Source organism: Mustela nivalis (assembly GCF_964662115.1).
Source record: "Mustela nivalis genome assembly, chromosome: 8".
NCBI classification, from domain to species: domain Eukaryota; kingdom Metazoa; phylum Chordata; class Mammalia; order Carnivora; family Mustelidae; genus Mustela; species Mustela nivalis.
In genome coordinates, this window is record NC_139027.1 from 104,307,088 (window position 1) to 104,327,870 (window position 20,783).

The 20,783-nt window shown below is 37.0% G+C and overlaps 1 protein-coding gene across 1 annotated transcript in view; it reads right to left on the minus strand.

Annotated features, from left to right (window-relative positions):
* Nucleotides 1–20,783, minus strand: part of MACROD2 (mono-ADP ribosylhydrolase 2) — a 1,944,634-nt gene that overhangs the window by 45,688 nt on the left and 1,878,163 nt on the right. The window contains exons 15-16 of the mRNA XM_082743694.1: nt 13,747–13,821; nt 13,421–13,513 (exon numbers count right to left, since the gene is read on the minus strand). Coding sequence (XP_082599820.1) covers nt 13,421–13,513; nt 13,747–13,821 — 168 coding nt within the window. The remainder of the gene's footprint in view (nt 1–13,420; nt 13,514–13,746; nt 13,822–20,783) is intronic.

Consider the following 20,783-nt stretch of genomic DNA (forward strand, 5'->3'; position numbering starts at 1 on the left):
GCCTCGCTCTAGAAGCCCTGTTCAGTTTCTCCTTGTCTTTTTTTTTTTTTCAAATAACCAATCCCCTCAAATTCAGCTGTGAAAATGTTAGCTTTTGGAAGACAAACAGATAGACAAAATCAGATAGGGGGCGGCTCAGCCAGAGTTTATTTTTACTTTGTGTGGGGTAGCTCCTGTAAGGTGCCCAGCAGTTAGGTCCCAAATCCTGTTGCTGTTGCTTTTTTCAGCCCTCGCGGAGGGAATGCCATTTGCTCTCACGTTACTCTGTCTTGCCTCTGTGTCGAAGGATGGGTGAGACCACTAAGACGTTTTGTTTCCTGAGTTCTTTTCTTCTCATCCAAAGCGGGAAACACGTTTTTCAGGTACACAAAGCAAAGGCATTCTCCCGATTCTCTTGGGAGTGGCCCGGGTCTGTTTCCGGAGGTCCTCTTCTGCATCTTCCTAACTTAAGGTGCCCAGCCTCTGTGGCCCCTCCTCTACATTGCCTCCTAGCCCCGCCCCTGTGAGAGGGACTCAGAGCACCACTGCCCATAGGGAGAGAGACTTACAAGGAGGAGCAGTCGCTGATCTCAGGTATGCTGGGGTTCAACTTGGGAAGAGGTTCCCATTCTTACCACAGGTACCCTAATGCCTGGCGTCCCTTTTTGTCCACGGTGATGTTAAAAGACCATCTCTTCCCTTGGTGCTTGATGGAGGTCAGCTGGTGTGGATAATAAGGGCTTTGCCAGTGGTTCTTGAAGTGTATGGCGGGGGCCAGCAGCATCAGCCTCACCTGGGAACTTGAAACATGCAAGCTCTCACCTGCCCTCTGGCCCCAAACCTAATGAATCAGGAACTTGAGATCTACAGCCCAGCACTGCTGTCTTTTAACTGAGGCATCCAGGTGATTTGGATCTACTGAAAAGTAGCATGATTTCTATCAGCTATCCAAGTATCTACATATCTGTCATTTTTGCCATGTTTAGCCACTCTACCCTCCAATGAAATTAAGGAACGGTCGAAGGGATTTTCAAAAAGAATGGTCTAAATATGGATGCTGACTTCTAGATGAGTGTTGTCATTCAAAGGATGGTCCCCAGACCGGCAGCTTCATCATCTCTTCAGAGCCTGACAGTGTGGAATCCCAAGCCCACTGAGTTCTACCTTACCAGAATCTCTGGGGACGGGGTCCAGAAATCACAAATGCACTAATGTCTAAATCCACCTAAATTTGAGAGCCCCTGTGCTAGACTAAAATACCAACCATGTTTGTGGTCCATTTGGTCTTTAATTGTTAGAAGACTGTGAAGGTCAGAAAGTTCTCTCTTCCCATTTTGTGCTATTAGTCAGTCAGAGACAACCAGATGGGAAAGTTTGCTGGGCATGAATTATATTTCTCCTCCGTTTCCAAAAAGTAGTGGCTGGATATTTACTTTGTTACTTCCCCCAGACTGGAACATAGAAACCAGCTTTTCCTCAACCTTCCATCCTTCTTCCTTCTCTCCTGCCTTTCCTTCTCTTTCCCTTCTCCTGTTCTTTATTTCCCTAATGCCTTGAAACCCTTTTCTTCTAATCTCCTGGAGATGCATAACTATTCCATTTCCACTTACTGTGGCCATGGTAATTAGATTTACCTGAATTAAATCTCCGTTGTGCAACCCAAGGAGACTGACATTAAAAAGGGATGGGTCATGATAATAAAAATGCTGCCTAATTTAGCATAGATTATAGAAGCAGGGAGAACTTCACGGTAATTCCCAACTGGAACATGGAAAGATATTGGAACCTCTCCTTTCTCTGGGGACCTATTAAGACAAGCCTGAATTTTCAACATGGTTTGAAAAGACCATGTTGAGAGGTAATGTATTCTTTTCCTATTGCTGTTGTAACAAATTACCATAGGCTTAGTTTCTTAACATAACACAAATTTATTTTCTTGCAGTTCCCAAGGCCAGAAGTCTGAAATGGGCCTAGCGGGGCTACAACCAAGGTGTTGGCAGAATTACCTTTCTTCTGGATGCTCTAGGGAAGAATCCATTTCCTTACATATTTTAGGTTTTAGAGGCTGCTTGTGTTCCTTGTCCCAGGCTCTCCTTCATCCATCTTCAAAACTACCCACAGAGTTTTCAGGCATGTGCTCACTCCTCTCTCTGTGTTTCTGTCTCACTCCCTGGGACTCTCCCTGTCTCTCTCAACCACGCCCACACACATTGTGTCTATATTTATCTTCTCTATTATCTTATTTCATTATATATAATTACTAGATTTTATGTAAGTTTTATTTTATCATGGCTATAATATTTTGGATTGTCTATATTATCTTGCTAATGGGAAAAACGAGTTATGTAACACACTACGGAAAGACTATATTAATTTTGAAAAGCATTCCTTTATGTTGAAATATGGGCCCCAAACCTACCATATCATGAGCCATACCTCTCTTGATACCGAATATTATTATCTTATGAATTATGCTCCAAAGTATATGAAAATGAAGGACAGGTGAAGTAAATATCTTATGTATATTTGAAGAATAAATTGAATATGATGCATGGGAAAAAGAACATCCTCCTTTGAAATATGTTTTTAAAAATAAATATCTACTTTTTCCCCCTTTCATTCCTATCTCTGTAGCTTTTTTCTATCGTTTTCAATTAAAACCTGAGACTAATAAACTATGACATCTCTGAAACATGAACAGACATGCTTCCATGTCAAAAATGCAAGCTCTAACAATGAGAGGATATTTACTGGCTAGAAACATGGCTGACTCATCATGACATTTCCTTCGAAGATTCACAATGAAATAAAGAGATCGTGTACAATCAACCCAAACCCCTCACTTTGTTAAAATGCTTACCTCCCTTTTCCTTTTCTTTTTTTTTTTTAATCATTGCAGCAGATGTCATAAAATAAATGTAGTGAAACACTCAAGCAGCAAACTCCCTAATTGTTTCCATCCTGATTATAAAAACACATTGAAAGGTAAATCCTCACAGTGAAATAAATGAAAAAAATAATTAACATTCAAAGTACTCCTTATGCCACCTGCTCTTTACATACTGTGCTGAAATGAAGGCACCTGATGTATAACGAGTAATAAAAAGAAATTGGGTTTCCTTCTAAAACAGAAGAGTAGCACTTATATTTGAAATCCAAATCAGAATAAATATAACTTTTGTACAGTCTAATATCTAACATACATCACATATTATTTTGTGGCTATTTGTTATTTTTTTAAAAGATATTTTATGCAAATAGATGAGCTTCTATGGTCTTTGAAAGCAGATACTTCAACCATTTCCTGAGTTTGAGGTTATATGTTAAAATCTGGGCTGACAATATTTTGGTCTTTACAACAAAATGTGTAAATGAATATATTTACACATTCATATTATTACGATCCCTAAGTATGCACCCCACTCACTTTACAGATTAGACCTGCATTTTTGTTAGTTCTGTCACCTAATGGTCTTTCTGTAAAAATGGTTATGATTAGTCCATAATGGTTATGATTAGTCCAAGGTCTCACTTGCAGTATACTCAGAGAAAGCAAAGATCAGTTCATTGGTAGATAGGTGCAATCTCCTTTCTTTCTTTCTTTCTTTTTTGGAACATATGTTAATTTTTTAAAAGATTGTATTTATTTTTGGGGGGAAGGAGCAGAAGGAGAGAGACAAGCAGACACTGTGCTGAGTGCAGAGCCCTCTACGGGACTGAGATCCTGAGATCATGACCTGAGCTGTAATCAAGAGTCAGAGCCTCAAATCACTGAGCCACCCAAGCGCCCTGGAATCTGCTTTTATTTTTTAATTTTTAAAAGATTGTATTTATTTATTTGACAGAGAGAGAGAGAAAACAAGCAGTGGGTAGTGAGAGAGGGAGAAGCAGGCTTCCCACCGAGCAGGGAGCCCGATCCCAGGCTGGGGCTTGATCCCAGGACCCTGGGATCATGACCTGAGCTTAAGGCAGAGGCTTTAACCCACCGAGCCACACAGGCACCCCTGGAATCTTCTTTTAAATTGTGGGAAAAGGGGTGCCTGGGTGCTTGGTGGGTTAAAGCCTCTGCCTTCGGCTCAGGTCATGATCCCAGCGTCCTGGGATCGAGCCCTGCATAGGGCTCTCTGCTCTGCAGAGAGCCTGCTTCCTCCTCTCTCTGCCTGACTCCCTGCCTGCTTGTGATCTCTCTCTCTGTCAAATAAATAAATAAAATCTTTAAAAAAAAATTGTGAGAAAAAATGCATTTATAGGGAACTTAAATTTTTATTCTAAGGATGAAAGAGCCAAGGCTTTGGAGTATACCTTTTCACCATCCAAAGTATGAAATGTTTGGGGTCCAAGCTACAGTTTGTGGTTATCTCTAATGGATGCTGACATCAACATCAGAGGGAGCCATTTCCTTCCAATTCCCCAGTTTGGGGAGGGGTGTGGACAGCAAACTCTGTGCCTAAAGTTGGGCAAAGCATTATGGGAATACACCTGTGTTGGCAAGGTTAATGAAACATACATGCATATATGTCCTTATGTATTGATAACTACTGCATAACTTAGGAATTCCTGCATGAGCATGAGTGGTTTCACATTCCAGCTAATTTGGGCTATATTAGATGCTATAGATGGGGGTCTACAAACATTTTTTTTTCTGTAAACGGCCAGATAGTAAATGTTTCAGACTTTGCATGTTTTAATATAATTTTATTTGTGGACACTGAAATTTGAATTTAAAAGAATTTTCATGCCTCACAAATTCTTCTTTTTCTCAACCACTTAAAAGTGTAAAAAACATTTTTTAGCTCGCAAATCATACAAAAAGAGGCAACATGCCAGATTTGGCTGATGGGTTGTAGTTTGCTAGAGGCCCCCAGATCACTCCTCAAAGATTGTTTCATCATTCCAAGAGACATGAAGACACCTACATCTCTCTCTAAAGAGGAAACTAAGGCTCCAGGAGGCTTAAGCAGCTTACTTGTGGTTCAAGCTAGTCAGTGTTTCATGTTATATAGAAGTAAAACATATAATACATAGTAATAATATATATAATCAGCATATATGAACACATAAAATAAGCAGAATATACCTAAAAAAATTCATGTATACTTATAACCAAAATACATAATATACAATTTGCTTACTTTTATATAACAACTCATATATTTTTTAAAATTATTCCATATGCATCCTATATCAAAGGCCAATAGAGTACAATAAATATAATACATATATGGTCTTTATTGACTATATCTATATAAATATTAATTGCTTAATAAGTATTTTTTGAATGAATGGAACAATTTATCACTTTCAGTTATATGATACGTAGTAGGAAACAGTGCACCAATGTGCTGGCAAGGATCCTACTGCTAAGTAGACTTATGAGTTAGTGGGAAAAACTAATTTCACTTAATTGTATCACCAGTAATTAAGTTTTCCTTACCTAGGCACAGTGTTGTTTGCAAGGGAAAATAAATACATTTCATAATACTAAGGTGCATTGTTTTGTATCTTAACATCTATGAAATAGAGAATTGTAAAATTTTTGTTGGCCAGGACTTTGCGATGAAACTGACCGATCCTATACAGACCTTAACATCAAAAACAAAAGTATCAAAACTTGCAGGATGGGTTTCAACAGCTGAGATGAAAATTCTTGGAAACAGGAATGAAGTAGGGAAGGGGTTGAGAAGGTGGTGAATCCAAAGTGTTTAGGAACTGTCTCTAAGTAGCAAAAAAGTAAGGTAGTTCTACCTTAATAATACGACACAGTGCCTTTTACTTTCTTTGTGGGTTCTCCTGAAGTCTGAACAATCAGAGTGCTCAGGTCATGATCCTGGAGTCCCAAAATCGAGTTCCACAACTCAGCAGGGAGTCTGCTTCTTCCTCTGACCCTCCCCACTCTCATGCTCTCTCTCTCTCATTCTCTCTCTAATAAATAAATAAAATCTAAAAAAAAGTGATTCATAAGTAGACTCTGAATATGACAAAGTTTTAGCAATATCTCAACTAATTTGTTTAATACATTTCTGTTTTTGTATTCTCCAATTATGATAAAACCCTATGTCTAGTGATTTTAATAGTTATAAAATAATTATAAATTATTTCTTGATAGTTACAAAATGTCTAAATGATAAGAAATCTTGTCTAAATGTCTAAATGATAAAGCATCTTACTTTAATTGGCAAGATTTTTTTAAAAAAATTCCTTAACGATATATAAAATAATGGCACGTCTTACAGGTGTGGCATCTTAGAAGTATACATACATCCACACTATTTATCCATTTATAGTACATGTAAAATAGTAGCCTTTGGGGCAAAATGATAGCAAGTAAGTGACAATCTCAGAGATGTAATTAAAGGTTGCTGCCCCACCCCAATCCTGCCGTGGTATTTTATCATTCTCTGTGAAAACCATTAGATGACCAACATTGATGGATTCAGTGAAATGGACAAAAAGGGTAAAAATAACAGCTTTATCTTCTGTGTATTGCCAAGAAAAATTGTCCAAGGCTTGGCAGTGGGCAACAGAGATCTGTGGGTGTCCCTTCTCTGGAGGGCTGGGTGTCTGTCTGGCACACTCTCTGAAATTATCTGATTCCATAGGGTGTTACTCTTTGGGATGAACTTTCTATCAACTAGACTATTTTATACATCTGTAGAGATAGAAGTTAAACTTGTAGAAAACTTGTGGCAATGAAAATGAGACTTGTTGGCAGCCATTTAAATGCATTTGGTTTGGTGGAGAAGAAGGAATATATTTTATTGCCCTATATAATGCTAACTAGTCTTTCAAATTTCAGTACCCCTGAATGTTATGTGTGCATGTGTCTATGCGAGTCTATATTCCCAGTCCTGATTTTATGTGAGTTATGGAGAGATATACATCTAAAATTCTCCTTTGAATCAAGTTTATATCTCACTAGTTCCCTCATTAATTAATGATTTAGAGAAAATCTTTTACATGTATTCATTTTATGTTTGTATGAGAGTCATGATTTTATCGTTCTGAAAATTACAATTTAACATTATTTACTAATATCTTGGAGAAGAAGGCAAACATAATGAACATGTCACCCAATGTTAACAGTTTACTATCTTTAGAGGAGACTAATTGTCTGGAATATTTAAGGATAGTGGCAAAATAATATATGCTCGGATGCAGGTAAAAATCTTTTCATTAGATGTGATGAGAATTAAGATATATCGTGCATGGAGAGTTCCAGGACTGTAATGCAGCAGAGAGGACCAAAAAGTTTTGTGCCTGGAGACAGAATTCTGCTTAAGGGAGAGGTCTGTTTCATCTTTGCAAATTACTCTGATAGCCACATTGCCATACACCTCGAGGCAAGACCAGACAACCTAGGCAGGGTACAAAGTCAAATTGTAAATGAAACCGGAGAGTTACAGAGGGGAGAAAATTAAAAAAAAGACAAAGTGGATCCAGGAACAAAGTTGGATGCTAGAGATTTATTAGAAGAGATGGTCTCTGAAAATTCCCCAGATAGGGATGGGCTAATAACAACAAGTTTTGATCTTAATGTTCACTGAAGTCTGCACATATCCTTAAGTTTCTAGGACTTCTCCTGTACCCTTATATGTAAAATGGAGGTTCAGTGTCAATTTTTCAAAATCTTAAAAGTTGATCCCAGGGCACCTGGGTGGCTCAGATGATTAAGCATCTGCTTTCAGCTGAGGTCATGATCCCAGGGGCCTGGGATTGAACCCCCACTGTAAGGTTCCCTGCTCAATGGGGAGCCTGCTTCTCCCTCTCCCTCTGCCATTCCCTCTGCTTGTGCTCTCTGGGACCTCTGTCAAATAAATAAATAAAAGCTCAAAAAAAAGAGAAAAAGAAAAAAAAAAGATAAACTGATCCAAGCAAGCAAGAGGATCTGGCCAAAAGGCCAAATTTGGGCCAATAATATTGTAATATTATTATTATTCAAGAGGTATGATTTATACTTTTTGAGTCAACACTAAATCTAAATTTACACACATGCATACAGAAATACAAGATGGAAACCAAAATTTTTATTGTAGGCATGAATATACTATTCATTCTTCTTTGTTTTTTAACTTTAAAATTATCGGTCAGGTACATTTTTATTTGAAGTAGAAACATGAAGAAGATTAGCATTCCAAAAATGAATTTTAAAAAGCCATGTCAATGTAAATATAAAAATTATAATTTTAGGGGTGCCTGGGTGGTTCAGTCATTAAGCGTCTGCCTTTGGCTCAGGTCATGATCCCAGGGTCCTGAAATCAAACACTGAGTGGGTCTCCCTGCTCAGGAGGAAGTCTGCTTCTCCCTTTCCCACTCCCCCTGCTTGTATTCCCTCTCTCACTGTATCTCTCTCTATCAAATAAATAAAATCTTTAAAAAATTGTAATTTTACTTGTTATACAGTGTAATTTGAATGAACTGGTTCTATATGTATATTGCCTACATACAGATATGCAGAAAACCCAAGTAATTTAAGGTTATAATTTTTATATCCAATGTATTCAACCAATGTAAAGAATTTCATTAAACATTTAAAAATAGTCATAAAACCTTAGGAATATAATTCATAGCCTTATGAATTATATGAATTCATATAATTCATAAATTATATGAATTTATCTTATATTCTAAAACCAAATTTGGGTTGACAAATTTCAGCTATACCACACTATTAGGACAGAAGACCAGTAACAGAAGAAACTATCTAAACATGAAACAGCTACCATCCCAACTAAACTATAATGCCTTTAATGTGAAAAACATAGCAAATGAAAGTCAACTTCATTTGGAAAGAAGAGATAAAAAGACTTTGAAAATAGAAAATTCCAGAAGTTAATTGCTCTAGGTGCAAGTTTGTATAATTTGTATGAATCAAAAAAATATGTCTGCACTATGAATCCCTACGGAGTAAAGACCACACACAGGCTGAGGAGGAAAGCCTGTGTGTTGTAGCATCGGTGGTGTTGAGGCTACTTTTCAAGTAGAAAAGGGCTCTGTTAGTGATGTAAGAATCCCATCAACAGTGGAAAGTACCAAGGCTGTGTAGAGGTGCTTCGTAAACAAAATTAATCCCTATTGGATTTGACAGGTAGGAGCAGAAGAGAAAGTGGTTCACGGACTATGTGATCACCGAAAGATGAAACAGTGGCCAGAGGAGCCACGAGAAAGGATGCTTCCCACTTGGATAAGAAAGATGGTCTTGGATAAGAAAGATGGTTTTGAGGAGAATTTGGGTATAAATCTACTTGGAGCCAAAGAGTGTTGTTTCCCCATTGAAAGACTCTTCAGGGAATAATCAGAGTGATCCAATTACTGGCTGAGTCCTGAAATAGAATGTGGTTGATTTGGCTGATCTTTTTGTCTGGTCTAGGGCACCTCTGCATTTTTATCAATAGAACGCAGGAAGTGAAATTGAGGAAAACCTATAATTTCAGCTTTCTCAGGATATTGATGACCAATGGCTCCCATGTCACCTCCCCTTTTTTTATCAAGAATGCAGTTCTGTGGCTTTCTAAGAATATTTGTGAAATTGCATTATTGAGTTCGTGCCTCTCATTGTACAAGCCCTGAAATTGGGATTCCTAGAAGGTAAAGAATTGCCAGGAACCACACAGCCAGAGCCAGAAGCCATGGACCTGCATAGGCTTGGTTCCACAGCCCTGTTTCTCAGAGGCCAAAACACTAGCTTTGCAACATGATAATTTATACTTATTGCGGCCTTTTAGTTCACTTTTTACTTGTATGCCTGTTTATATCCATCTTTTCCCAAGAAAGACTTGACCATAATATAGACCTTAAGCTTCCAGTTAACATTTTGGTCAAACTGAGATAAATAAAGAATTACTATTTCATATTATACTTATTCATTGTTATAAGCAAAATAATTGGGATGCATGCCTTCAATGCAACACTTAAACACAAGAAAAATAATTGGGATGTATGCCTTCTATGCAACACTTGAAGAAACACAGGAAAAATAATTGGGATATAAGCCTTCCATGTAACACTTGAAGAAACTGTCCAGTATATTCCTAATAAGTCATATATGAAAATCATGTGATGTAATAATGACACAATTTTACCATAGTTCAGATTTTATGTCGACTATTTCTAAATTCAACTAGAAATAAAAATCTTCAGAGAAATGTTTTAATACTGGCTTTCTCTTTTATGCTAAAACAGGAGATCGTGTTTCCAGGAGATCTTCTATAACATTACTTTCCTATTAGGTTATCAGCCTAAATGGTGCTATTTTACTGGATTTCATATGTGCCACAGATCCTGCTGGGAAAGCATAAAACTGGACTCATTTAGGAAGAGGCAATGTAGCTCTATGAGAAAAGCTGCCATATGTGAAACCTCACTTTATGCCTGTTGAAATTTTTGTATTTCAGATCTCCCAGGGATATGTCCATTGTGCTATTGTATAATTTTATCAGCATGAACTTCTGCTGAATATTTTCTCTTCTTTTCAAAACCCATATTTTGGTAGAGCTAACTTTGAAACTTAATGTTGTAACATCTGTGCCCATACACCTGGGAGCCATAGAAGATGTATCCTGAAGATTATCTACATTTTCTAATCTTATAGAATGATACAAAATGAGAGAAAAAGGTTATACTTTTTTTTTTTTTCCTGGGCTGAGATTTTTTGAAAGCAATCACTTTTTGTCTCCTTGGATTCTCAAAATAAGAGAGAATCAATATTTCTAAAGCTATAGAGAATATCCCTACAAATGTAATAGAATATTCATTTGTTTTTGTTTGCAGGTAAGAGTAATTTTTAAGATGTTTGTGCAACTTTCCATTAAGAGACACTGAATATACACAAAACCTGGAGCTATATTCTCAAAATGTTTTCAAACAAGATTCTAATAACTCCATGAGTCTAAAGAAAGCAAGAAAGCAAACAAAAAAAGCAAAAAAAAAAAAAAAGTTTGATTTATTTAGTACTTTTATTCCTTTTATTTCATGGCTCTGCCAATAGATCAATGGCATCTTCTTTTAAAAATAGGAATTATGGCTGGATCAGCACTTCCCAAATAGAAGACTGACATCTTGACAGAGAAAAGGGAGTTTCTGAAGAGAGAAGGATACCTCCCACTTCACCTTTCATTAATTGCTCTGTCTTTATAGACAAGAACATACATATAGAAACCACCAGCAGGAGATGGTGCTGGAGAAGAAATGTGTAGAACAATTTTTGTTGTCGTTGTTGAAGGAAAAGGTGGAAAATGTGCAGTTTTGATGGATTCAACATGGCGAGGAAGGACCACAAAGGGATTTGAGCAACTCCACATGTGGATATTCTCTTGACTTGGTTGTCAATTTATCAAAACACGAGGGATATGAAACACCAAGTGCTTTCTATGCGGCAGGTACTGTGACTTCTGTGCATGTGCCAACTCATGAAAGTTTCTCCACAACGGTATGTGAAAGGTAATTTTGACATCACCATCTTACAGAGGAGGGAACTGAGGCATCGGAAGTTGAAAGAACTTGCCCCAAACCACGCAGTGTGTCAATGCGGGGCAGAGCTACTCCACAGTGTCCTGAATCTATGTCACCCCACTCTCCTTCCGCGACTTCCCTTATGTGTCACAAGCTAGCTATTCATGCTTATTTTGAAGCAAAGAATAAGATGATAAGGGGATGTGTTTTGAGTTATTTCAAATTTAAACAGGAATAGGCAAGGTAGTGCCAAGTGAAGTATTTGCCGGAAAGAAGGGGAGGGGAAATTTTGTTAATTCAGAGCCACAGGCATTATTACTCTCCAGCCGTGAAAAGTCACATTTCAAAAAAGAAATCTGACTTCAAAGTTGCTACAAGTAAGTATCCGACTTTGACTTCACTTCTTTCTCATGTGTCATTCTGCCATGTGCTACAGAGGACTGGCATCCTTGCAAGGGAGAGGGAAGCGAGTATTTAATTCCTCAGTAATTAGAGGAGGGCTAGATTCTGGAAGAAAGGACACGTGACAGTGAGTGCAGAATGCCAGCTCTTCCAACCTAGGTCAAGTTAAAAAGAAGAAAATTGACCCATTTTATGATGTTTCTCGTTTGCATGTCTTGAGGCACAATATACAAAGTAAATAATTTCTGCTATAGAGAAAATAAATAGGCAGGCAAAACATTGTGCGTTTTACATGATAGAAGTACAACTGAAGAGAACAATGCTGTGTATCTGTTTCTGAAGTCAGGGTTCTATTAATTCTCTGTTCCATCATCAGACATAAAATGCCCCACACATGCCATTTACTTGACCAGCTGGGAACATGGTGTCATGAACCTGAACTAGGATTTGCAGGGAAATAGAGAAAAAGTTATTAGAGACATAGAAAAGGAAGAATATTGTGTTCTAAATGCAATGGAAATTTTAAAAAAAGATGTTGAAATCACTAACATGGCTTAGTAATTAAACTGTGTCAATGCTCTGGCCAAGAAGAGTTCGTAATTTGGAAGCTGTAGTTACTATTGACTTGATTTCACTATTGAGATCATGTCTGCATTTTAATTTGGAAACAAAATTGATCACTGTGTTTTATAAACAAGGCCTGTCAAGCTATTACTTTGCAACTGCTTTGCAAACACTTATTTATTTAAGAGCTGCATGGTTTATGATATAGGGTACCAGACAAATGATTTTATTTATTTCATGTGTGAAATATATTTCATATATTCATCTTTCATATGTTCATTTAAGAGATTGCTTTATATTTTTAAATGGAACTCATCAAGTTCTTCAATAAATACCAAATTTCCTTGATAATAGTTTTTTAATACAGGTATTCTAAAAGGATGCCTGTCTTTACTCCAATATATTGGCATGATGCCCCAAATACTGCTTTAAAATTTACAAAGTGTTCATTCCTCCTATGTCTTCAGAAATCATTATAAAGCTCACTTGTGTTTTTAACAGTATTTAATATTTCTGCATCCTAATATTAGTGAACAAAGCATGTAATTTAGACGGTTCATATAATGTTTATATTTTACATAAATTGCTTCCTTAATCACTATCAGATGAAGGGCAACAGAAGGAAGTCAAAACAGAAAGGCTTATCTTTGTGTTTTAAAGCCATCTCAGACTTTCTAAGATTCTTATCCATCTAGACCCATCTAGTCCATAATTTTGATTCTGTATAGGCTTTCTCAATACAATAATTTTTGTATTTCATGAGCTTTTAAATTAAATTGAAACAAATAATAATAAAAACAACAACAACAACTTCAAACTACTTGAAAGGGCAAAAAAACCATTACAAGCCTCTTCTTTTGCTACTCCTAGATTTTGTTCTATGCTCACAAGTAGGTTCAGGATGAAAGACATGCTCATTTTCCCCTATACAGTCTGCATTTGCGGGAGGGTAACTGATGGTTGCATTCTAGGCAGGAGTCCAAAGGAACTCTTCATTCTTGATGGGTCAATTTAAGAGCGGACCTACCTTTTTCACCTTCTTTGTCTTCTTGGTCATCTGCTAGAGGGATCACTTCCGGTTGCTCCACGGTCGTGGCATCTTCCTGGTTTGGTGAAAGCTCTAAAATGAAGGAGACAGAGGGAGACTCAGGGTGTTTTCATCAGAATCATTGAGAAAACACAGTGACCCCCTCCAAGTTTTGAGAGGCACACAGAGCAGAACACTATTGCCATACTCTGGTAATCACTGCCTAAAACATACATGCACACTCCTCACAAACAGCAGAATAGAGAGAAGTCATGGTTCATAGTTTCATCTCATTCTCAGATAACAAGGCATTCTGGTTTCAATACCTTCTGTTTCCATATATGAGCTCTGGGACTCTGCCTCAATTTTTATTTCATTCTTCGCTGAATCATGCTCTTGTCCTGTTAACAACAGTGATTGAAAAATAAAAGAAATGAAACATGCACAACTATAGGTTTGTCCCTGGTTTGAAAAAGTAAAACATTCAGAAGCCGTGTTTCCATCATGCATGGAGAGGCAGAGAACAGTTTCCAACCAAAGTGGGCAATTTTGCAAATCATCAAATTTATATCAGTTATTTTCTGAGAAATAGCCAGGTAATCAGGCAAAAACCTCTTCTTTGAACCGATTGGTGTAATTGCTGTTTAGCTTATCAATGCATTGAATGTTGACAGACACAATTTGGAAGTTTTGTAATTTTGAATAATCTCTGGGTTGTGTGGGTTATCTATGTTTAATTTCCCTTTAAGATGTATAAATTTCCTGTACTGAGGATTCCTAGAAAACTAAAACACTGGTGTTCTTATTCTCCCATTAAAAGAGCATGAACAACTTAAGTAATGTGAGCGTGCGGGGATTGGGTCACCTAACAGCTCAAACCATTCTGTGAAGACACCTACTAAATATAGCAAAGGTCAGGAGAGAATTCAGCCAACTCTTGATTACTCCAAGGCTGATTATCTAGTAATGGTTTCTCTTCCACACCCCCTGGCTTCTCCTCCTCCCTTCCCCTGTAGAGTTTTGAATATTTAAGTGCTCATTAAGAGAGAAAATTGAAATCTGTCCATTTGCCTCATTTTAATGAAAGGTTTTATGCTGAGAATATACTTTTTTTTTTAAATGCTGAGAATATTTAACTATTGAATTAAAAAAAATCCAGAGCTAGAGTTGGTTATTGGCATGAAGGGAATACAGAGCGACTTAGACTCTGCTGGGTACATTCCTGCAATAGACTGTATTATTTTTTCAACTGGTCCCTACTTCTTTCTGTAAGAGGATTCAACACCATGTCTGTGACCATGTGACCTGCAGTGGCCCCTGTGGGACAAGCGTTTATTCCCACCTCACTGACATCAGACCTATGAGTGTGACCTGGTCTACAAAATGGCACAGCAACACACATGACATGTACTACATTTGAGTGGAAGCTTCAGGATCCTTTGCATGTTTCCTCCAACTTTCTTGCTCCTAAGAGAATGTGCCCCTTCAGTCTACATCCTGGGATGAAAGCACGTGGAGCAGAACCCAGTGGAAACACAACATGCCTTTGTGGTTGTAAGCCAGTGGGACTTTTAGGATTATCTGTTACTCCAGCAAAGCTAACTGCTACAACCCTTTATCTTTACAGTTTCCTCCTTTATGCAACTATTCTTAAGCTGCCCACTCTATGGCTTCCCCTTTGTTCATTCTCTGCTAGCATGAACCACCCCCCAAAAAAAGTTTTTTGACATCATTCCTCTTGAGCTCAATTTTAATCAAAAGAACCTAATAAAATAATTATAATGGAGGCATATTTATCTGTCTGATCATTGAAGCTAAATTTATCAAGCTGTCTTTGATGACTTTCTGTCATCACTCCTAAAATTCAATGAAATGCCATGTCTGGATGATTCTGCAAAATGTTCCTCTTTTCCCACTTTTCATTTTTCCTTCCCTTTTCCTCATTTAAGGATCTATTGTCTATCTCTTGGATCTGTCATTTGCTAGCTGAAATACCTTTTAAAACATGAGCTTGATCAAGATGTTTTTCCTGGTGATAAACCCCATTCACCTCCATTGCACTCCAGTGCTACTTAAACTATGGTCTGTGGGTAAGAAACACTGGAATTTTAAAAATATAGAAGTTCAGGCCTCATCTCAGATATAGAGTCAGATTCTGCATTTTAACAAGATTTCTAGCTGATCTGTATGTGCATTAAAGCTTGAGAAGCACTGGCCTTGGACATACGTGTATCTGCAAATTATTTATCCTATGAAAAATGCCAGACTTGGCCCAGACAGTTCACGTAGATTATCTCTAATTACATTAGCCCTGAAAGTAAGTATTGTGCTTCCCATTCTGGTTTCAAAATTTTCAACTACAAATTCTTTCTTCCTTTTTGTTTTGCTTGGAAATATCCTTATTTTCCTTTTAATTTTTAAACTGAAGTACACATTGCTTATAGTAAAACACCCAAGTCATATATAACTTGAAGACTTTTCACATACACATACATGTATCTCCTTGGGCACTTACCACCCAGAACAAGAACATTTCTAGCACCAGTGGCTCTGTCTGTTTGTACCAGTGGACACCCCGCAACAGGTAAAAGGCAATAGTTTTGTCTGTTTTTGAAACTCACAAAAATAGATTTCACTATATACACTCTTTTAGCTTGACTTTCCACATATTCTCTGTGAGATTAATCCCATTTGTTGTATATGTCCTTGTTTATTCTTTTTCATGGATGTATACTATTCCACCATCCAAATATATTATGTTTTCATATGGGGCTAAACATATATTATGTTTTCAGTTTGGGGCTATTATAAAGGACACTGCTAAAAAAAATTCATGTGCATTGTCTTCTGGTGGATATACGTATTCATGTCACGTGGGTATAAACTCAGGAGTGATACTGCTAAGTAATAGGCAACACATACGTTTGGCTTTACTAAATCCTGAAAAACAGCATTTGGAAGAGTGTGTTCCACTTTATAATCCCACTAGAAATGTATGAGAATTTCACGTGTGCCCTTTATCCTTTAGACAATGTCATGATACTACTAGTCACAAAATTCTCCAATATGGAGAAGAAAGTTGTGCGAAATCTTTTCCCCAAGAACCCACTTGTTCACCTTTAGGTACCATATAAAGTGATAAAACCACACTATTGGTCACTTATTCCACACCGTAATACATGCTTCTAAATGGCAGATACGCCAGGCGCTGGGAATAGATCTTAAATGAAACAGACATAATACTTGTCCTCAAAATGCATAACTGCAAGGAAAAAGGCACTAAATGTGCATAAAGTTCTTCTAGTAAGATGTGAAACAGAGTTCCAAATTTGTGAAAAAACTCATTTTTAGCAGATTTTTAGGTCACAGGAAACTAAGAGGGATAACAAGTATATTGGACAACAAATTCCACACTGAATCACTCTTAGATTAAGTGAAACAAGAAGAATTTTGACAAGGATAAATGTTAAATTCTAAAATCAAGTTTATAAATTCAACTTCAAGGAATGAGATGGGAGGAAATCAATCCTATCTCGATAAAACCAGAACTACAGATTTTGTGTTCCACATTTACCCTAGATAAATACTGAATCCAGAATGACTGGATGGAGAGAAGGATTATAGCACACGGAGAGTGAAGGGGAGGGAGCCTGGGTGGCCCAGTCAGTTAAGCATCTGCCTTTAGCTCAGGTCATGATCCCAGGGTCCTGGGATTGAGTTCTGCATTGGGTTCCTTGCTTAGTGGGGAGCCTGCTTTCTCCCTCTGCCTGCTTTTCTCTTTGTCTGCTGCTCCCTCTGCTTGTGTGTATGTGTGTGTGTTTTTTCTCTCTCTCTCTGAAAAATAAATAAAATCTTAAAAAGGAAGAAAGAAAGAGAGAAAGAAAGAAAGAGAGAAAGAAAGAAAGAAAAAGGAGGGATTTTTTCATTTATTTCCTGGCAAACATCTTGCGTGGATAGCTATTTCTAGCTATCCAAACATACAGAAGACTTAAAAATGAAACATAATAAAAGAGGGGAATTATAGTAAGGGAAAAATATTTTCATAAAAAATATATTCAGAAAAACAAAAAACAGTATTTTTGTGTTTGCAATGAACTCTAACAACTGATGAATAAGGAAACGAAAAGATGGATTAAATGAGAAGGAAATTATCTAAGACAGGCAGAAAACTTCTACAAGCCTAAAAACACAATGACATCATGAACATCAGCGAAGGGTGTCATAAAAGAGAATGAACACTATTCATAAATTAATGTTTTAGAAATCAAACTTTTTTTTTTTTTTTTTTTTTTTTTTTTAGATTTTATTTATTTATTTGACAGAGAGAGAGATCACAAGTCGGCGGAAAGTCAGGCAGAGAGAGAGAAAGAGAAGCAGGCTCCCGCTGAGCAAAGAGCCCGATGCGGGGCTCGATCCCAGGACACTGAGATCATGACCCGAGCCTAAGGCAGCGGCGCAATCCACTGAGCCACCCAGGCGTCCCAGAAATCAAACTTTTGAATTAAAATTCACAAAGAGGGCAAAAGTTAGGGAGAAATGAAACATGAAAAGATGATAGATAAAGAGTACAGAAAATAGCAATAGAATTTCTAATGTGAGGATTAGAGGAAGTCTAAGCAACTGTATTTTTTTTGTGGTAGCAACCATTAAAAACATATTATGAGGTTTTCAAAGACTGTAGAACAGAATATGATTTCATTTTTTGTAATTATATACTCATCTGCATTTTATATTTTACAACAAATGCATATTATGTAATCTAATAATTATAACAAAAATTCAGAAATTAGAGAAAACTACTTTCAGTGATATCATAGAAGAAAAATGTATAACTAAAATTTATAACTAAAATTTATAACTAAAAGGTGTTTGCGTCTAGCTAAATCTAGTTACTTTTGCTGGATGTCTATTCTACTTGAACTCTAAAAAACACCTGAGAAAGTCAGCTGCTGTACTAGTAGCTCTTTCTTCTTGAATGTTCCTCTTTTTTGTCTTTTGGCCAAATCACCTGCTTTTCCATTCTGTGTTCCAACCTACTCACCATTTTCTAAACACATCACTTTATTTCTTGATTTGTGTCCATTTCACACATGTTTTCACTGGTTGAAATACCCCTATGTCCCCCCTTCCTATCTGGTAAAATTCTCCTCATCTTTCAAAACTAAGTCATCAATTTTACCTTTCTTTGTAACATTTTCTGAATCACTGGACGGGATCAATCATTTTCATTTTGCTTATTGAGTTCCTTTGCTCATTTATCTATTTATTATTCATCTTATTACACTGTATTATAGTTGTATCTGTTTGTCTCTCTTACCAGGTAATGAGCATTATGAACATAAAAACTATGCTTTATTCATATTTCTCCTCCCAGCACTTACTAATAAGGAGTGATCAATAAATGTCTATTTAATTTGCTGTCCATTATAGTACTGATCAATGTCTGCAAATAGTGATTAGGGACCAGAACTTACTTTCTACTGCATCCTTTAGAAACAAGGTAAGTGCCTTAGGCTGCTAAGCACTCTGTATACTACATTTATTGCAAAGAACCCCTAAAGAAGAACTTGAAGTATTAGGCTTCAAGTTCATTATCTCTTTATTTTTAAGGCTGTAGAACTAGATAATATCTTAGATTCCCTCTGTCTTTGGCATTATATGAGGATCTGTCTCCTGGTGAAGTTTCTAGTCACCACCAATGTTTGTTTATTGGGTGCATGACATTGAGACAGGACATTCACTGTTTGAGTGAGCCTCATTCTCTACCACTGTTGATAGGGACCAGACCATGACACCTATTCCTGGGTCCCTACTCAGACTCCTGACTTGTCATTTGCAATTGGGCTTTCTCTGCACAATGAAGGCAAAGAGTAGAGCATTCAGAGATCAGAAGCAGCCACTCTGTTTTCTTGTGTGTCCCCATTCCCAGTGACCCATTTGATAAATCTTCAGAGGAATTCAATTACGGGTAGGACCTGAGGCCCCTGCTGATAAGGGGGGACTCCGTGAGGTGGCAGCCTAAAGCTCTTGATGAATACTAGGGATTTTCTCTTTGACTAGGAAAGCCTGGTACTTCACTTTGAGGATGAGAGTCCATTGCAAAGCTCTTGTGGAGTATTTCTCCCCTCTTGCCTTTTCACTTATCCCCATTCTTGATCTGTTTCAACCGATGTGCTTTACATATTTTGACAATCTTTTCTTAAAACAGAAATATATATATTTTCTTCTTTCTAATTTTTTCTGAAATAAAGTCAGTAAAAAATGGGGAAGGAAATGAGGTGCACAGCTTTGAAATCCAAGAATCATCATATTTGCTCATTCCTGAGCCAAGCCAGGACTGGGCATATTAAACAAAGAGGAGGTACTTGTGTGAGTTCCTTGCCCTGCACCCAAGCCTGCTGTGTGTTAATGACGACTCCAGGGGTCTCCAGCCCTTCTTCCCTTCTCTGCAGTGCACTCAGACATTCCACATTCTGTCTTGCTTTCTTGACCCCATGGGGGCAAGCTTTATGTTTGCCTCTCCACATTCAGTCTAGTTGAATTCCACCCACTGTCCTCTGCTCTAATCCCTCCTGGCAGAGGAAACAAAGGAACATAAAGGGTCCCACAGTTTATATATATATTTTTATACAGTGAACTCAATCATCCATGCTAATGGGAGGGGACTATTAGAACAGATAATCCAAAAATCTATTCACTTTTCTTTTAGAAATAGATCATGTGATTATTTCTTGGAGCCCTGGTAATTAAGTTTGGCTCAAGCTAATGCTTTAAATAATTTGCATAAAAATTGGTCTGGGGCCATCAGTCTGGAACTAAACAATTCTAGAGGATAAACCTAAATGCACTCTGTAAATGGATGGTTTTGAACAATAGTAACAAGGGTATAGTTTTAATGTTTGCAGATTATTATATGCTTAAAATCTTCATAAGAACAAAGAATATGTTTCTTCTATGCTTGTCTTAAAGACAATGGAAATTGTGTCCTTTTATTAAACTTGAATCTTGATTGCTGCTAATATTCAAAATTTTATATGTTTACCATGGCTAAAAATAATCCAGTTTAAGAGCAAAAATTAAACCTGGATTATTGTGAATTTGATTATCTTCTAGACACCCTTCATTTTTTTTTCCTGGGGCCAAAAAAACTTATTACCTAATGTAAATTATTTCTAAAGTTATTTTTTCTTGCAGTTACAAAAGGATTGCAGTTTCCTTCTAGAAACATATAAAGAATTATGAATAATTTTAAAACTATAATTTACAGCTATAATAATTTTATAACTGTCACTGTTAGTATTGTAAACTGCTATCTTTATCTTGTGTGTGTACATATATATGTATATATGTATATATATGTGTA